This window comes from Tachypleus tridentatus, chromosome 13, assembly GCF_004210375.1.
Source record: "Tachypleus tridentatus isolate NWPU-2018 chromosome 13, ASM421037v1, whole genome shotgun sequence".
In the NCBI taxonomy this organism is placed as follows: Eukaryota; Metazoa; Arthropoda; class Merostomata; order Xiphosura; family Limulidae; genus Tachypleus; species Tachypleus tridentatus.
The window spans coordinates 208128895-208145755 of NC_134837.1; the positions used below are offsets into that span (position 1 = coordinate 208128895).

The 16861-nt window shown below is 35.3% G+C and overlaps 1 protein-coding gene and 1 long non-coding RNA gene across 3 annotated transcripts in view; one reads left to right on the top strand and one right to left on the bottom strand.

Moving 5' to 3' along the window:
• The window catches only part of LOC143239711 (large neutral amino acids transporter small subunit 2-like), a 43193-nt gene extending 28639 nt beyond the window's left edge, over positions 1-14554 (bottom strand). For both annotated transcript variants that reach the window (XM_076481122.1, XM_076481121.1), the window contains exon 1: positions 13849-14554. In XM_076481122.1, coding sequence (XP_076337237.1) covers positions 13849-14326 — 478 coding nt within the window. In that variant the 5' untranslated portion in view covers positions 14327-14554. The remainder of the gene's footprint in view (positions 1-13848) is intronic.
• LOC143239712 (uncharacterized) lies at positions 9640-10676 on the top strand. The gene is made up of 2 exons (XR_013021320.1): positions 9640-9884; positions 10340-10676. It is a non-coding gene; the product is annotated as an uncharacterized LOC143239712 (long non-coding RNA).
• Positions 14555-16861: the final 2307 nt, after the last annotated feature.

A 16861-nucleotide genomic window follows, 5' to 3' on the forward strand; every position in this document is an offset into this window, starting at 1 on the left:
TTACTATATTTTCATGTGCTAAATTAAAAGTCATTAATTTATTTGATTATTTATCCTACATTTTTAAACATATCGAAAAACTCACGTAAAATAAATACGAATTGTACTAACTGTTATTTGAATGTATTTCAAATTCTAAACGCCCTCTGGTGAAACAACTTGTATTGAGAACTTAATGTTTTTGGTATTGTTGTTTTATTATTATTAATATAGCGCAAGCTTACACGACACACTATCTCTGGGTCCACCGCGAGGAATCGAATCCTAAATTTTAGCGTTGTAAGTTTATAAACGTACCACTTACTTACCGGGATACATATTAAAAATTGAAATAATTAAAATCCAAAAAATGTCCGTTTTAAAATTAGAAACAGATAACATGAAGATTCAACACAAAATTAACATCCGTACCTGAATATTAGAGGATAAGGTATTTTATCGTGGTTTAGATAAACACTCACGTATAATTACGTATAATACGACTTATTACGAATTAATAGCTCATTCCTGAAGCCCCGTGAATATGATCGCCCCTTCCAGCCATGAGGACGGGGGAGTTACTATGTGACAATTAATACCACTATTCATTAGTAAGATAGTATTCCAAGAGTTAGCAGTGTGCGAGGTTGACAAGTTAATCTCCATCCAGTCTACCACTGCTAAATTAGGAACGCCTAGCGCAGATAACCTTCGTGTAACTTTGCAAAAAAATACAATACAAACTAAACCTAAACAATAAGTTTTTGTTTTATGCCCTGGATTGTTGTAACTAAGTTATAATTCATAGCACCTTTGTTACGAAATCTGGAGAATTTTGTGTTTTCCATATTATTATATTTTAATTCCCGTTTTGTTATTTTTATATAATTTTTCACTGAAGGTGTGCGTGTGCGTGCGTGCGTGTGTAATTGTTATATAAAATATTACACACTTCCTACTAGCTTCAATACTTACGTGGCCTGACCTAAAAGAGTTGTTACTTTCTGTATTTCTTAATACCTTCCATCGATCACTGGGGATTTCTATAAAATAATAGGTGATGCACTATAGAATATCTTAAGATAGTTTTTATTGCCACAGATTGTCTTCTCGTGCGCATCGCTCGTTGTTCAAAAAATAAGTCTTCTCATCTGGGAATCACGTGTGCGTTACCGAGGTGATGAAAATACCCGAACAATGGACAAAAGTAGGTTAAAAGTTAGCGGATGGTTCTCTTGATCAACTGCCTTCTTACTAGTGGAGACAGTTAGCCCTTGAGCATATATGTACGAAACAAACGTTTACTTGTTCTTATCTCTAAGCTCTCTATTTTTCTCAGTAAGATGACGACACTTGAATATACATGCAAGATTCGTGATGTAACAAAAATCAGTTTATTTTACAAGCCGTCGTAAAGCAGTACATCCGGAAGAAATAGAGGAAGACAATGTTGGTATCTTATGTGCTAATGTTTCTCTGTCTGTCCGCAAAAACTCTTCCTTCAGTTCAAATCAAATTTTGATGATAAAACGTGATTTTTCAACAAAATAAGTTCTCAACAGAGTTTCGTTACAATTGGGTCTCTCGTTAAAAATAATTATTTACCTACAACATGTTGCTTTCACACATGGTGTGACGATATATGTGGCAATCTGGTTCGCCTGACATGTTCATACTCACTAAAGAAGCAGATAAAATTGGTGAAATTCTGTTAAGAAGTTCTTTAGACGGAAATAAACGGTTCAGGATATTCATTTCTATATTTTACTGATTGAGGCAAAGTCTGTTTGTTTTTGAATTTCGCGCAAAGCTACATTAGGGCTATCTGCGCTAGCCTTCCAAAATTTAGCAGTGTAAGAATAGAGGGAAGGCAGTTAGTTATCACCACCCACCGCCAACTCTTAAGCTACTCTTTTACCGACGAATAGCAAGATTTAGCGAACATTATAACGCTCCTATGGCTGAAAGGGTTTCGTGTCAAGATGGGGTCGAACCAGCGACCCTTAGATTACGAGGCGATGGCCATGCCGAGCCATAGTAAAGTAATTAGACGTTTTTGCTAGTAAAATATATTTCTACAGTTTCGGTCATCCATGTGTTTATCGTGTGCCTCATGACACATCATAACTTTGCATAACATAATACGGCGACCTTCTGTTTCTAGATCTACTATTGGTGCTTACAAACTTTAACCTAACATTTAGTTTGGCTTTACTTTTACATTTCAATCGATCCCGACTTATCTTATTTCTATATAAATTATTCCATGTTTTCCTTTTGTAGTTGTGTTACATTTTCATGTTCATATAGTCTTTTTTCATGTTGTCTTTCATTTTCAACTAACACTCCCACATTCTCCACAAAATCATATTCAAATAAATACTTTTACTTACTTGTTTGAAGAAGAGTTAGTAAAAATATTTACAATTAACTATAGGTCACATTCTAACATTTCCATTATAGACTTTTATTTATTTATATTTAATTGTGGTACAGAGAGTTAATACATTGATGGATTAAAGTATTAATTCTCTTTTTGGTTTATTGAATAGTTTTTGACAGTTCATCACTGAGAAAAGAAAAACAACAAATTACTAAAATAGATTAAAACCTATTTCAGCAGATATAGGAAAACAGTTCATATCTTCGACGCACGAAAAAAACTACATGTTGACAAGTTTTCAGGCTTTATGTACTTAATAATAGTTTACTAAACCCTAACTAGAGGGCAACAGCATTTAATATGAAACGAGTAAGCTGTCTTTCCGTATTCTCAAGACTTGAAGACGACTTAAGAAGCTAGTCGCGATGAATCGTTTTTTCTACTGGAACATGAAGTCATTCATACTTTACACGTTATAAAGTTAAAAAACTACGTAACGACTTACACAATATTTTATTTCAATTTACCACTTTTTACTTTGCATTAAGGTTTATCGAGTGGTTTGTAATAATTCATCAGTGAGAAAAGAAACTGTTAAAAATCTCTTTTAATATAACAAAAATGACCGTTTAGACGCTGCTCTCTCTGAATGAATGATGTGATTACACACAAACTGAAAGCAATATCAGTTACTTTTTAAAATTCTGTACAAGTCCAACGTTGTAGCTACGATATTTTGAGTAGTATGTGATAAAAATCAGTCTATCCCACAGATGTCTGTATGTGCATCTGCCGCCATCGTACACCACCCTCCCTCCTCAGATACGCTAAAAATAAGGTTATTATTTTCATTTTTATAATTTTAGTGACTTTGAAAACTTGTAAGCTTCTTCAAAAGATCCGACAAAAACACACCACACGAGAATTCACTATGCAAGCAAGTGTTAAGGGTGAATCACGAGTCTGAAATAGATGAAGGCAAGTTGCAACTTAGGCTGGGCTTTATTTTTCGAAACCCTATTTATAGTCTTACAAGTCCGCAGACTTACCGCTATACCAATAGGGACGGGGGGATTCAAAAGAAACTCTCAACAAAACCTTCATTGAATACACTAGCGCCACACGCAATGGGATGGTTTGCGTTTTATTTTGGGGCTAATAAACAACTGATGTATTTGGAAAATAACGAAGCATAAGAATATCAAAAGTATGAAAGAAATATACACAGAATCAAATATCAAAAGACAGAAGTACCACAACAAATGTTACAGGAGCTAGGCCAATAAAAGAAGCCCACACCACAACCAATGTTGCAGGAGCTAGGCCGATAAAAGAAGCCTAAACGTTTCACATTGCTAGTTTCGTTTACTATTTATTGACTGGCTGTGTGTGTTAGTCATACATTAGTGATTTCCTGTATGGTTCAGTACTAAGTCTAAGGATTTCTAATGTTAAAATTCGGCTTTCGATACCCGCGGTTATCAGAGTACGGACAGCCTCTTGTTTAACTTTGCACTTAACAGACAGACAAACAGACAGACATTAATTTTGAAGAAACTAAACTAACCGGTTGATATACTGTGTATGAAAAAGAAGTATATGAAATGGAATACGAACCGAATCACAGGTGAAGTGAATAATTAATTAACAATGGTTCCGTATAAAGTTAACTGCATGGATTTCTATAGCTGGTGTACAGGGTATAAAGTATTCTGTATTAAAAGCTTAAATGTGTACGTGAAGAAAGTGCAGATAACTAGCCAGAAGCAGCAGATGAAATAGAATATATTCCTGTCTCGGGTACTAAAACTATTTAGGTGTTTGTTGTTTTAGTTTTTTCTGCGTTTGTTTATTCAAAAGACAAAGCTGTGCCCACCATAGATATCGAATCTAGAACGTTAGTATTATAAGCCACCCAACTTAATGCCGAGCCCACGAGAGTCTCTCTGTTATTTTTATTGAACACAGATGAAAAGGATTGAAACGGAACTGTGCACGTTCATATATTATGTTGGACCTGGACTGAAAACTTCGTACTTTAGTAACTACCATATTTATAAACTTAAATAATCTTATAGAGGTTGCATCATACACAAAGATACCACACAAGTTTCCACAATCAACTATTATTTTGACTTTTAATTTTACCATCTTTTTATAGGAAACCGTTCATCAACAACATATTAATAACATAGGCGTGCGTTGGTTTTATTGTCTTAAAATGTTGGCATGTTCTACGGATATTCCTAAACGTTGAATTCGAAAATGATATTCATTTTTCTCCATTACGTACAGATTTTTCACAAAATGTCATATTACGTATTCTTACACAAATGAATCATTTTCACTGAAATCGGGCGATATTTTGTTATGCTGAAAATGTTGACAACCATTGGTATAGATTTCTCTAAACCAATCGCGACGTAAGAGTCTTATCGATCGTTCTAGAACCCAAAAATAATTTATGAAAATGATCATTGTGGTAAATAAAATAACAATTTGATCTGAGTAAGAGTTTTTAATTCCCTATTTGTAAAAAAAAATCCTTATGTGATAGAAAAAATATTTATATTCGTCAAGAAGAGTTCTGTAAAACAGAATGAAAGTGGTAAGTTGAGACATGGAGCACACAGAAGATGGATGGGCTTGGTGAAGAAATACCAGTTTCCCAATGTCTGGTTTAAAGTCATTTAGCAGAAGCCTCGAATCACCATGTACAGTAATCTGGAGTACGTTTCTTTGTTTGGAGAAAAGTTGGGTAAACACATTAAAACCACGTTTTACCGGATATGATGTAAATACAAGGAGATTCTTAACCAATGTCCATAGTGTATGACAGCGATCAGAAATATCATTTTGTAATCAATACTTTTGGTACGATTTATTAAATATTTGCTTCAGCTCAATTCTTCCCACTATCCAAACTTCCTCAGTATTTAGAAATGAGTTCATCGCTCAATCTAGCGTTTTGGTCAAAAAAGATTCTCAAATCGCTCAAACACATCTTTATGCAGCATATTTAAACGGTCACAAAATACCTGCAGGTACATCACCTTATCACAAAATACCTGCAGGTACATCACCTTATCACAAAATACCTGCAGGTACATCACCTTATATCCCATTTTTCTCTTCTAGCTCAGACAGGCTCGGAAATTGGAATAGCTCGCGACAGCATATATTGCAGATGAATAGAGTTAACTTCGAAACAGAAACGACAGATTTGGCCTCAATAAGATTGACGTCATTTCCTTGCAAGTAATTCTGATCAATAAGCAATGTCATGCCTGACCTCTTCAAGTTCATCACTGAGCAAAGCATTTGTGTTTTCAAAACAAACTCCACAACAGTGTTAAAAAGTATACAAGAGTCTCATACAGTTACCTTTTCATAGCCAGTGAACTTCAGAATGAAACATCAAATGTTCTGCTGCTCTCTTCCTACCACCATTTTTCCTCTTAGCGCCCTCCAGGTAATCCCACAGCCCCTCAAGGGCGGGGGTATCGCCCACTTTAGGTACCATTGTTCAAAAGAAGCTAATGGCTCCCGTTTGAAATTTTGAAGTCCGAGTTACAGAAGTTAACCGGTCAAGCTGTATTAAGAAATTGTGCCATCACGTAGACCAGTGGAAAACTGCGAATCATTTATTTTTATGTATGACAATTCGCCATTTAACTGAAAGTGTAAAAACTGCCACCATTTTAATCATCATGAACGATGTATTTCTTTACAAATTTTTTTTCTGGAAACATCCACGTGACGTACAGTACGATACGAACGCCGTGATAACTTCTTCGTGAACGAAGAAACACCACACCCACCCACCACCCATGGTATTGTCATCTGGGACGTATAAGCACTATAGGTATGTAAGTAGTATTCACTGTGTTTAAATACTGAAAGTTTGACGATTTCTATTAAAATTAATTTGTTCTTTATCATTGTTAATAATAATAATAATAATTCACCTTTTGTATATTAGGTATTGTGTAACACTGTAGTTGAAATGTAATATCTTTCAAATTAAATATGAATCAAAGACCCGTTTTGTATTTCCTACGAGTCGTGTTTCAAATGAATTACAGAATAAAAATAAAATATAGCAATAATTTTATAAAACATTATGTGTATGATGAACACTTTACTTAGCAACAGTTGCTAAGACATCATTCTAAATGACTCCATGTTTTATTCAAAGTGAGAAAATACAATACAGATAACATACTTTTGGTGTACTTCAAATGATAAATTTGATTCAAAATTCATGAAGCAGCCACTTGCATAATTCACACAAGCGGTTGCTATGGCAAACTGGCTTATCAACCGTTGCTAAAGGGTATTACTTTCAAGCTGTCGCTATGTTTCTTTTTCATTTTATGTGAGGAAAATAACGCAATGTACGCGGAAGGCTAGAAAAGTCACCACGTGTTGGATAGATTGCAAGTTCCTATGGTATATATGCAGCTTAGCAACCGTTGCTAGGCTAAAAACGTTTTGTAGAATTGGTTTCATAGGTGAAACAATTCTTCCTATTCACATGCCTTACAGCTTTATCTTAAGCTGAACTCACTTAATCCTACACTAAGGAATATACTTACATAAATAAGTATTAAAACAGTAAGGAAAATCTACACCTGATGCACCACATTATAAATTGTCACACTTTAGAGCTAGGTAACCCCAATTAGGGTTTTAGCATGAATTTCTTATAAAGAAAGCGCAGACTCATAAAATTCCCAAATGGATCTATACTTTCTATATTCAGCCAATGGTGTATCAGTTTGTAGAAACTATTTTAAGACGAAAACCTTAATTTGTAACATATATTTCATGAACGCTTGACCCAGAATTACGACAAGTCACTCACGCATCTCATGCGCTATATTCAGAACAGATCCCTATGACATCTATTTTATCTTTTCTGTATGAAATATAATTTCAGTAATGAAAAACAATTATTACATACAGACACGATCAAAAACCAACAAAATTAATACATAATCTCAATCAAGTACTGTTAGTTTAATAATAGAAATATCATTGCTTTAAATTATTAAAATAGAGTCAAAGTTTCTATTAAGGTTTTTTCATTTCGTTAAAAAAAAACTGTCTTGTCTCAGCTGTTCGTATTTTCAAAATATCTCACACAACCTAATAGTACTGTATTTTTCTAATTACTAGTATAATCTACATTACTTACAAGTTCTGTAAGTACAAAGGTGTTTTTTCATCTTAATTTCAAATTTAGTTTTTTCACGACGGGTCTATCCTTATCGCACTAACTGAAATGAGACGTTTCGTTTGTTATCTAAACATTGGATAAAATTATGCAGTACACTGTATCTCAGAAAGGTTGGTATTGACATTTATTGATAAGGAGAGAACAACGTTTCGACCTTCCTAAGTTAAGAGAGAGAGAGAGTTTGCAAGTGACCGTTGACGCACACATGTCTCAGGGACGAGAGTATAAACAGGTAAAGGGACGTTGCAGATGGATGTTAGGTTGTTAATTAATATAGTAAACTAAACTAACGTGGCAGGGGTTCAGTTTAGAGAGAGAGAAATCAGAAGAGTTCTCTCTCCAACCGGGGTGTTCAGGAACGTTGTGGTTCCTCTTCGTCCCCTTTCGTGGATTGTTATTAAGATTAAGTGGTAGTTTTTTTTATTATTATTATTATTATTTTATTTAATAAATTAATTATTATTATTATTCTTGACTTTTTTTTTTGGGTGGAGGATGTCTCTCTAAATGTTGTTTTGGGTGGAGGCAAAGGCAGCAGTGGAAAGAAAGGACGGGACCTGTCCCGAAAGGAAGAAGTTGGGCAGATGTGAACATGAATATAATTCATTCAAATCCAGATCAAATCAAATCAAATCAAACGGCACGATTCAGGGTCTGGCAAAAGAGTTGCCTGGGCTGGGATCTAGAAATCCAATGCCTAAAGATTTTGATGTGGGGGGAAACGGGAGTGCCCCGAGAAAACCCACTTTCACACGACAGGCGCCGAAAGTTTTGCCTCTCGTGTGCCCTGTACCTGAAAAAAAGGAATTCATGTTAATAACATGGATTTTATTTATTTAGATTCTTTGTTGAGTGGATTGTGATTCTTGAAATATGTTGTAAGGTGATATGTATTTTGTTGGTGCACTTGATAATTTGTGTAGTGATGCCGTTAGTTTGTTTATATTTTCTGCTTTTAGATAATATTTGAGAAAAAGTTCTGTTATTCTATCTCTTATAGTTGGTAAATTACTAATTTGGTGTAGATAATTTGTTGGCGTAAATGATGGTAGGCTGAATGCGGATTTTAATATTCTGTTTTGTTGCACTTGGATTTTTTGGAGTGTGTTGTTTGACATGTTGTATGTTACTTGATATCCGTACTCTATTAGTGGACGGATGTAAGCGTTGTATATTTGTATAATGGTGTTCGGTGCGCATTTCGATTGTTTACCGGTTATAGTCTTTAGATATGAAATCCTTTTTCTGATTGATGAGTGTATATTGTTTATGTGTTTTTCCATGTTAGTTTTGTGTCGAAAGTGACGCCAAGGAATGTGATGTTTTTGATCATGTTAATGGTTGTGTTTCCAAGTGATAGTTTTATTTTTCTAGATTTTTCTTTGCTTCTTTAGTTTTCTATAGAAGGTGATTGCTTGTGTTTTTGTTGGATTTAACACGACCCTCCACTTGTTGCTCCATGTTGAGACGTTGTTTAGTGATTCTTGTACGCGAGACATGGTCATTACTGGGTTTCTGGAGGTGCTCCTGATTGCGATGTCGTCTGCGTATTGTGAATTGTGTGTGTATGTTAGATTTGGAAAAGGTATGTCACTGACGAAAATTATGTATAGAAGTGGAGAGAGGACTGATCCTTGGGGCACTCCTGCCGTTATATTAAATAATTTGGATATGGTTTTATTGACTTTTACTTGTGCTGTTCTATTGGTTAAGAAATTTGAAATCCATTTGACTATCGTGGGATTTATTTGTAGGTGATTTAGTTTGTATATGATGGCGTTGTGCCAAACGCTGTCGAATGCTTTTTTTGACATCTAGGAATACCCCGATGGTTACTTGATTGTTGTTGTAAGCTTTGTAGATTGATTCGGTGAGTCGTGTTTGTCTATTTTTTCTGGAGGCATTTTGAGATTCTGGAAGGATGTTGTTTGATTCGCAAAAATGGAGGAGACTGATTAATATAGTTATAAGGGTGTTCCTTTATATAGGGGTTTTGCATGTGACGTCACTCTTGACCTAGTTACTGCTGACCGCCATGATGGGTGGCACTCTCGCCGTGTTTATATACCAACACAAGGGTGATTCATAGTCAAAAGTTCGCTATAGTACACTCGTGTTGTGCTTTTAACTGTTCAAATCGACATGGACAGGTGGAAAATGTGTCATACCACAGATTTCCTAAAGATCCCGACCGAAGAAGACGATGGATTGCAGCTGTCAATAGGAAAAACTGGACACCCACAGAGCACACCAAACTTTGTAGTAAACATTTTGTGTCAGGTATGTATAATTCATCTATAGCCAGGCTGAATAAATTGAAACTTACATGTATGATATATGTATAGCAGAACACACTGCAGCACCACTCAAAGAAATGTTTTTGCACAATTTTCTTTTACTTTTAAATAACTGAATAGTAAATTTACTGAAGGAACAATATCATTCATGATGAATAGGTTATATAGCCATTTGTACATTAAGACAAAATGTTAATATCTCTTAAAGGACCAATTTAAGTGATTCATCAGAAAACCACAACTGGCACAAGATGTGTGCAAATAATTACTTTGTTGGCTGTACATTCAGTTGTTAAACAATGTTCAGCATATTCAGTTATATATATATATATATATATATTCAGTTAAAAGTGTACAGTGTATCTGTTATATATATAAATATTATCTGATGATGCCTGTAGATCTATATCTTAACTAAATTATTGTACTCTGTTTCAGGGACGAAGAGTGATGATCCCCTATCACCTGACTATGTACCTTCCATATTTCATTTTACACGTTCTCCCCTGAAGAGAAGGAAAGCTGCTGAATTGCTGACCTTGCTTTCATAGAATCTGCTGGCACTGCTGCCACTGATAGCAGCTGTACTGATTCTGCTGATGAACTTGAAGCTACATGTGATAATTTTGACTTGTGTACATCACAATATACAACTGAGACATGTATGCAGACGGAAATATCATTCACAGACTTAGTTAGACTTGAATCTGAATGCCAACAGTTGCGGAATGAAGTCAGTACACATGTAGTACAATAATATTGAGCCATTTATTAAAATGGGGGCCCTACTTTACTTAAGTATCTAGTCTTCGTCTAAAATGTAGTTAAATCTATCATACAGAGTACACGATACATGTATGTAATATAACATGATGTACAAACCTTTGCTGTAACGATGACTTTATCCGACGTTGCCCTGGTTATCTGGACATTCTGTACAAATCCTGCCACAAAGTACTTGTACCCATCAAGGCTTTTGTAACCTTTTAGAATATCATTTGTATAAGTGGAAGTCCTGTTTATCAAACATATATAAATGTCACCATATGTAATATTTGGCAGATCTACTCCGGCAACAGTCTGACTCTGAGCAACGTTGTCTTGGCTGGATATACTGGCCTAAATACACGTGGCGGGAGCATATACGGGTCTCCTACACCCATTTTCTTCACTTTTTCCTCATACCTGGCCTTTTCAGCACCTGTCAGGTGTGCTACAAGTGATGAAAAGCCAGCGGCAGCCATTTACATGTGAATAGTACTGAATACAGCAATTGTTAACTCGTTCAGTCATGCGGGACACTTGCCACCCAATATGGCGGTATGTTTACAAACCTCGTTGTGGTCACGTGACACTAATAGGTTCACGCAAAACCTCTATTGGTTTGGTTTGTTTTGAATTTGGCGCAAAGCTACGCGTGGGCTGGATATCTGTGCTAACCGTCTCTAAATTTAGCAGTGTAAGACTAGAGGGAAGGTAGCTAGTCATCACCACCCACCGCCAATTCTTGGGCTACTATTTTACCAACGAATAGTGGGATTGATAGTCACATTATAACGCCATCACGGGTGCAAGGGAGAGCATGTTAGATGTGACAGGGATTTGAACACGCGACCCTCAGATTACGAGTCGAGCGTCTTAACCATCTGGCCATGCCGGCCCTTTATATTGGTTTAATATTGGTTTTAGTTGCTGAAAAAAGTAGAACTTCTTTGATTTTGCGTTTGTTTATATTTGTTTCCCTACTTAATATCTGGGTGTTTTCTATGGTTATGTTGTGTTCATTTGATTTGCATTGTTCAAAAACGTGTGAAGATGTTTTTTGCGTTTTTGTATCTGGGTTTCCATTTTTCTGATTGTTTCTCCAATATAGAAGTCGTGGCAGTTGTTCCATTGTATTTTATAAATTATGTTGGTGTTGTGTTTGTCAGTGTAGTTTTTACATAGTATGACATGAGTTTTTTTTCCTAAATGTTGGTTATATTTTCGTTAGTATCAGGTATACATAGCATGCGGTAATGTAAAATGTTATAGTTGGTTGTATCTTGGGATTTATTATCGTTTGTTTGTTGTTGAATGTGTTGTTGATCTAGATGTGTCCATATAGTTCTTTCCACGGTTTCAGGAGGAAATTTATTGATGTTGATGAAGTGTTGTTTTATGTTGTTTATTTCATCATTAATTTTATCAGGTGAACATAGTTTTATGGCTGTATTTATTTGGTTTCTTGGTTTTCGTTTTGTTTCATGTGCTGAGTACTGTATATTGATGCCCATTTCAAGAACGTTTCAACAACACCGGTACCACAATGTACTGGGATACCACTACGAGATATACGTCGTCAGGTGACGCTTGTTAAAGAATTCTCGTAGATATGACAAACCCTCACCCTTCGACAGGGTATTAACGTATTTTGTTTGACTTACCGTCGGTACAAATAAGCGACCATATAGACAGCTATCACCGTACACAGAGATGGCCAAATACCGACGCACGACAGTGAAATATCGGTTCTAAAGATATAAAAGATAAACATCGTTATACATTTCTATAACGAATTGGAAGTTCCAATACTAAACACTGTAATAATTAATATTTCCACACACGGCCCAGCATGGTCAGGTGATTAAGGCGCTCACCTCAATCTGAGGGTGGCGAGTTCGAATCCCAGTCACACTAAACATGCCCGTCCATTCAGCAGTGGAATCGTTTTTACGTGACGGTGGATCCTACTATTCGTTGGTGAAAGAATAGCCCAAGAGTTGGCAGTTGATGACTAGCTCTTTTCCCTTTAGTTTTAAACTTGGAAATTATGGACGACTAGCGCAGATAACCCATGTACAGCCCTGGGCCAAATTCAAAACAAACATCTACACACACAGCTGCTGTTATGGTATTATAAACCCATGCATATTCAACTGGTAGTACCCGTTCTCTACTGCAGCGAATGAAGCAAGAAATAATATTTGCAATATATACAGTAGTTGTAATATAACATGAAATGATGACGTTAAAACATGAACGACATTGATAATATCTGTGTGACTCTCCATCCTTAAAATGTTCATTAAAATACTCCATTAAGATCTTCCAGAATGTAATGTCTTCGGTTACTAGGCGATCGGATAGAAGACGTACACTTTGTATAGTTCTGGTTTCAATCCTCTCACCAGTAAAAGACACTGCGACATTTTCAATATCTACAGGTAATTGTTTTACCTATTAGTAAAAGGAAACTCCACTTCCATCAACCATGAACAGTATTCACAGGAATGCACGTTTTTTCTGGTCACTTTGATTAAGGTATTAACACATCATGTACCCACAAAGGGCGACGTCTAGAGATAGACGAAGAAATAATGTTATTGAACCCTATTTTAACTTTTAATTAGTAAGTGATATCTCTATAATTTCCAAAACTATTAGCAATCAATTAATGGGTGAAATGAAACTTGTCTACTCACATTGACTCAGCTAGAAAGATAATGATATTAGCAGGTGAATACTCTCACAATCAATGATATTCGCGAAAATGTTTTACTTGGTATCTACTTTATAAACTATCTACAAACACATCTTCATATAACCCAACACGTCTAACTTTACACCTACAGCAGTATGGATTACCGAAAGCAGGAACAGCTGTAACAAACTAGAAGTTTGCCATATAAGCTACAATTTCACGTTTTAAGAATTATCATAAAATGTGCTGGATGTCTTGAAATTTATTTATTTATTTTTCGGAATAAGAAGACATGGTAGGAAAACTAAAACGCACTTGGTAACAAGTTACTTTTTCTATTAAAATAATTTTTATGTTTAACCGAACGAAGTTTGAAATATTATTTATTTGGCGTACAATCACGTACGATATAATAAGAACCTTATCTCATCTGTAAACACAATTAAACAATAATAATTTGGTTGATATTTACAACGTCCCTTACCTAGAGAGAGCGCCGCTAAAAGTCGCACTGCTGCATCAGGTGGTTCACATTGTTGGTAAATAGGTTCAATAATATAATAGGCAAAAGTCAGTGCCAAGATAGCTTGCGTTGTTGGTCGAATTATAAGAAGAGCAACCCACAGTCTCAAGAAGGCCGTCAGAGGCCCAAACGCTTCGAGAATGTAAGCATAATCTCCACCAGATCGTTGAATAGAAGTTCCCAATTCGGCGTAACACATGGCTCCTAGCATCGAAAATACTCCACACAATGACCAGACGACAAGCGATAGGCCTACCGATTCACCGCAATAAGCAAAAACTCCTCTTGGAGAAACAAATATTCCCGATCCAATAATGCATCCAACAATAATCGCTACACCATTTATTAAAGTTATTTCTCTTTTTAGTTTTACTTTCCCTTCGCGACTGCTGGTACAATCACTTTCGCTCGTTCCACGTTCTTCCACGTGACGCGACATTGTTGGTAAAAGTACCGTAATTTCCGTTGTTTGTTATTTTTTAAAGATCAAAAACAAATTAAGATGCGGACATTAAAGATTTTGTCCACTGTAAAATAATGTCTTTCACACTACGTCGCTCACTGAATCACAGTGAATGAACTTGACTTGTACACAAGTAACCTGGTCTTAAAACCACGACGTATCGATCAATACTGGTCACAACAGCGACGAATGTGAACTAAATCGTTTGAAGTTTTAATTTATTGGTTGCAGTTCATGTTCCATGTAAATCGCGCCACGTGGCGGAATAACAACGTACTATTAGGTAACAATAAGGTCGTTTTGAATGATTAAGTCATAGCTACTGATTTACTAAGTTATTTGCGTACATTTGTTGTTAGGCGTAGCGCATTATCAAGGCTTTAATACCATGTTAAATGATTTAATCATAGAATAAGATAACTTTCTATGTGACCATTATGAAGAAAAATCCATCTTTCGAACACAATATGTCCTCCGTTGGACACAATATATAACCTAATGTGGGTTTTCTCTAAAACAAACAAACATTTGTTATGAACTTATAGAAAACTTCTATGAATTATATTTTCAATTTTTAAAAGATGTGGCTGCATTATTAAAACAAACCAACTCAATCGGGTTATAGGGCGTCTATTTTTCTAATAACTTAATAATGACCTATTAAAATTGGACCTGTAAGTAACAGGTTATGAGAAATTAAATTTCGACGAAGATTACTACCGATAAATATCGTACGAACAACTCAGTTTGACAAGGCTTAACGCAGTAATCAGTCGTTATTTTTCGAAAATTTGCGATCGTAGGGGGCGGCCCGGCATCGCCAGGTGGGTTAAGATGTTCGACTCCTAATCTAAGGGTCACGGATTCGATCCCCGTCGCATCAAAGATGCTCGCCATTTCAGCCGTGGGGGCGTTATAATGTGATGGTCAATCCCACTATTCGTTGGTAAAAGAGTAGCCCAAGAGTTGGCGATAGGTGGTGATGACTAGCTGCCTTCTCTCTAGTCTTACACTGCTAAATTAGAGACTGCTAGCGCAGATAGCCCTCGTGTAGCTTTGCACGAAATTCAAAAGACAAAACAAACAAATCGATCGTAGGGAGATAGAGGGTGATAAATTATTTTTGTTAGGAAATGCCAGTTTAGAAAGAAAAGTTTAATACTGGCTTAAGCAGTTATAGAAGGAATATTTTTATAAAACATAACTGTATAAATAAACCTTATAAACGCTTAGGTTAAATATTAGGTTGAAGAATAATTCGTGAGCGTTTTTAAATAATTTCATTCAAGCATTACATGCAAGACTATACAATACTTCAATGCATGAACACATTACACCCAAAACATTTATTATGATACTTTATTTCATGTAATACCTAGGTATATAGTATGCATTGTTTTAAACGAAATTGCAAGAAATTAAATGCGGAAAGCAGATGGTGTCGAAAATGCTCGATTTTGTCCACTTGACATTCCATTTAATGAGCTGAAAATGAAAGCAAAAATTAAAGACATATGAAAATCAAACACACCATCTATTAGAGTAAAAAATTATCTACCAAATGACATGAAATATTTTGCGAAAGCGTTTCATTTCTGAATATATTTTTTTAACTTGAAAAAACGCTCACGAATTATTCCTCAACTCAATACAATATTTGGGGAATAAGATACTTTAGCATTTAAATAAGTAGCGTAATTTCTTTCAAAGAAGATAATAATAGTATTTGTTTTTCATATATTCCTCTTTCACTTTACAACTCCCATTGTATTGTTTTGTTATCGCTTGCTTTCAAAAGTATTTAATCACCTGCTAATTGTGCATTAATTTTTCCGTTTTGTTTTTTCTCTTAAGCCTAACCTTCGCCGTAAAAACCCACACCAGCCGTTCTGAGATATATTATTGCTCTCTATTGGCCATATTTTAAACAATGTGCCAAATTTTATTAAACGAAATAATAAAAATGGTTCAAAAACTTTCAATTACACATATACACCGATTTTTTTTTCACAGTTCTTTTGTGTTGAAATAATAGTTTAAAAATAGCTAACAGGTAGCGCTTGTCGCGGTATAATACAAATATTAAATGAATAGCGATTACCAATTAGGGGCTTAACGTTTGTTAAACATGCATTTGACTTAAAAAAATTACATCACATTATTAATAAGACAAGTAATTGTGTGATTGTCTTTTAGTCGAACATTCCACCGATGCTCCACACACAGAGATTCGAAGAACACTTTGGGACATTGTTTCTCTTGTTTGAAATAACTCACAGAACATAATATCCCACCCTTTTCGTTGTTTAATATTGCTGGTGCTGCTGTTTATGATTCGGTTCTAGTCACTCGTGTTTTTCTTGCTCAACGCAAACTAATAACTTCTGTATAAAATGCGTGATCTCTTCTGCAACAGAACCAGATAAAACGTATTTAAGTAAAATTTTAGTACTAGTATTTAAGCACACACGCATAAATATCTATTATAATAATAATACCCAGAGTTTGTAT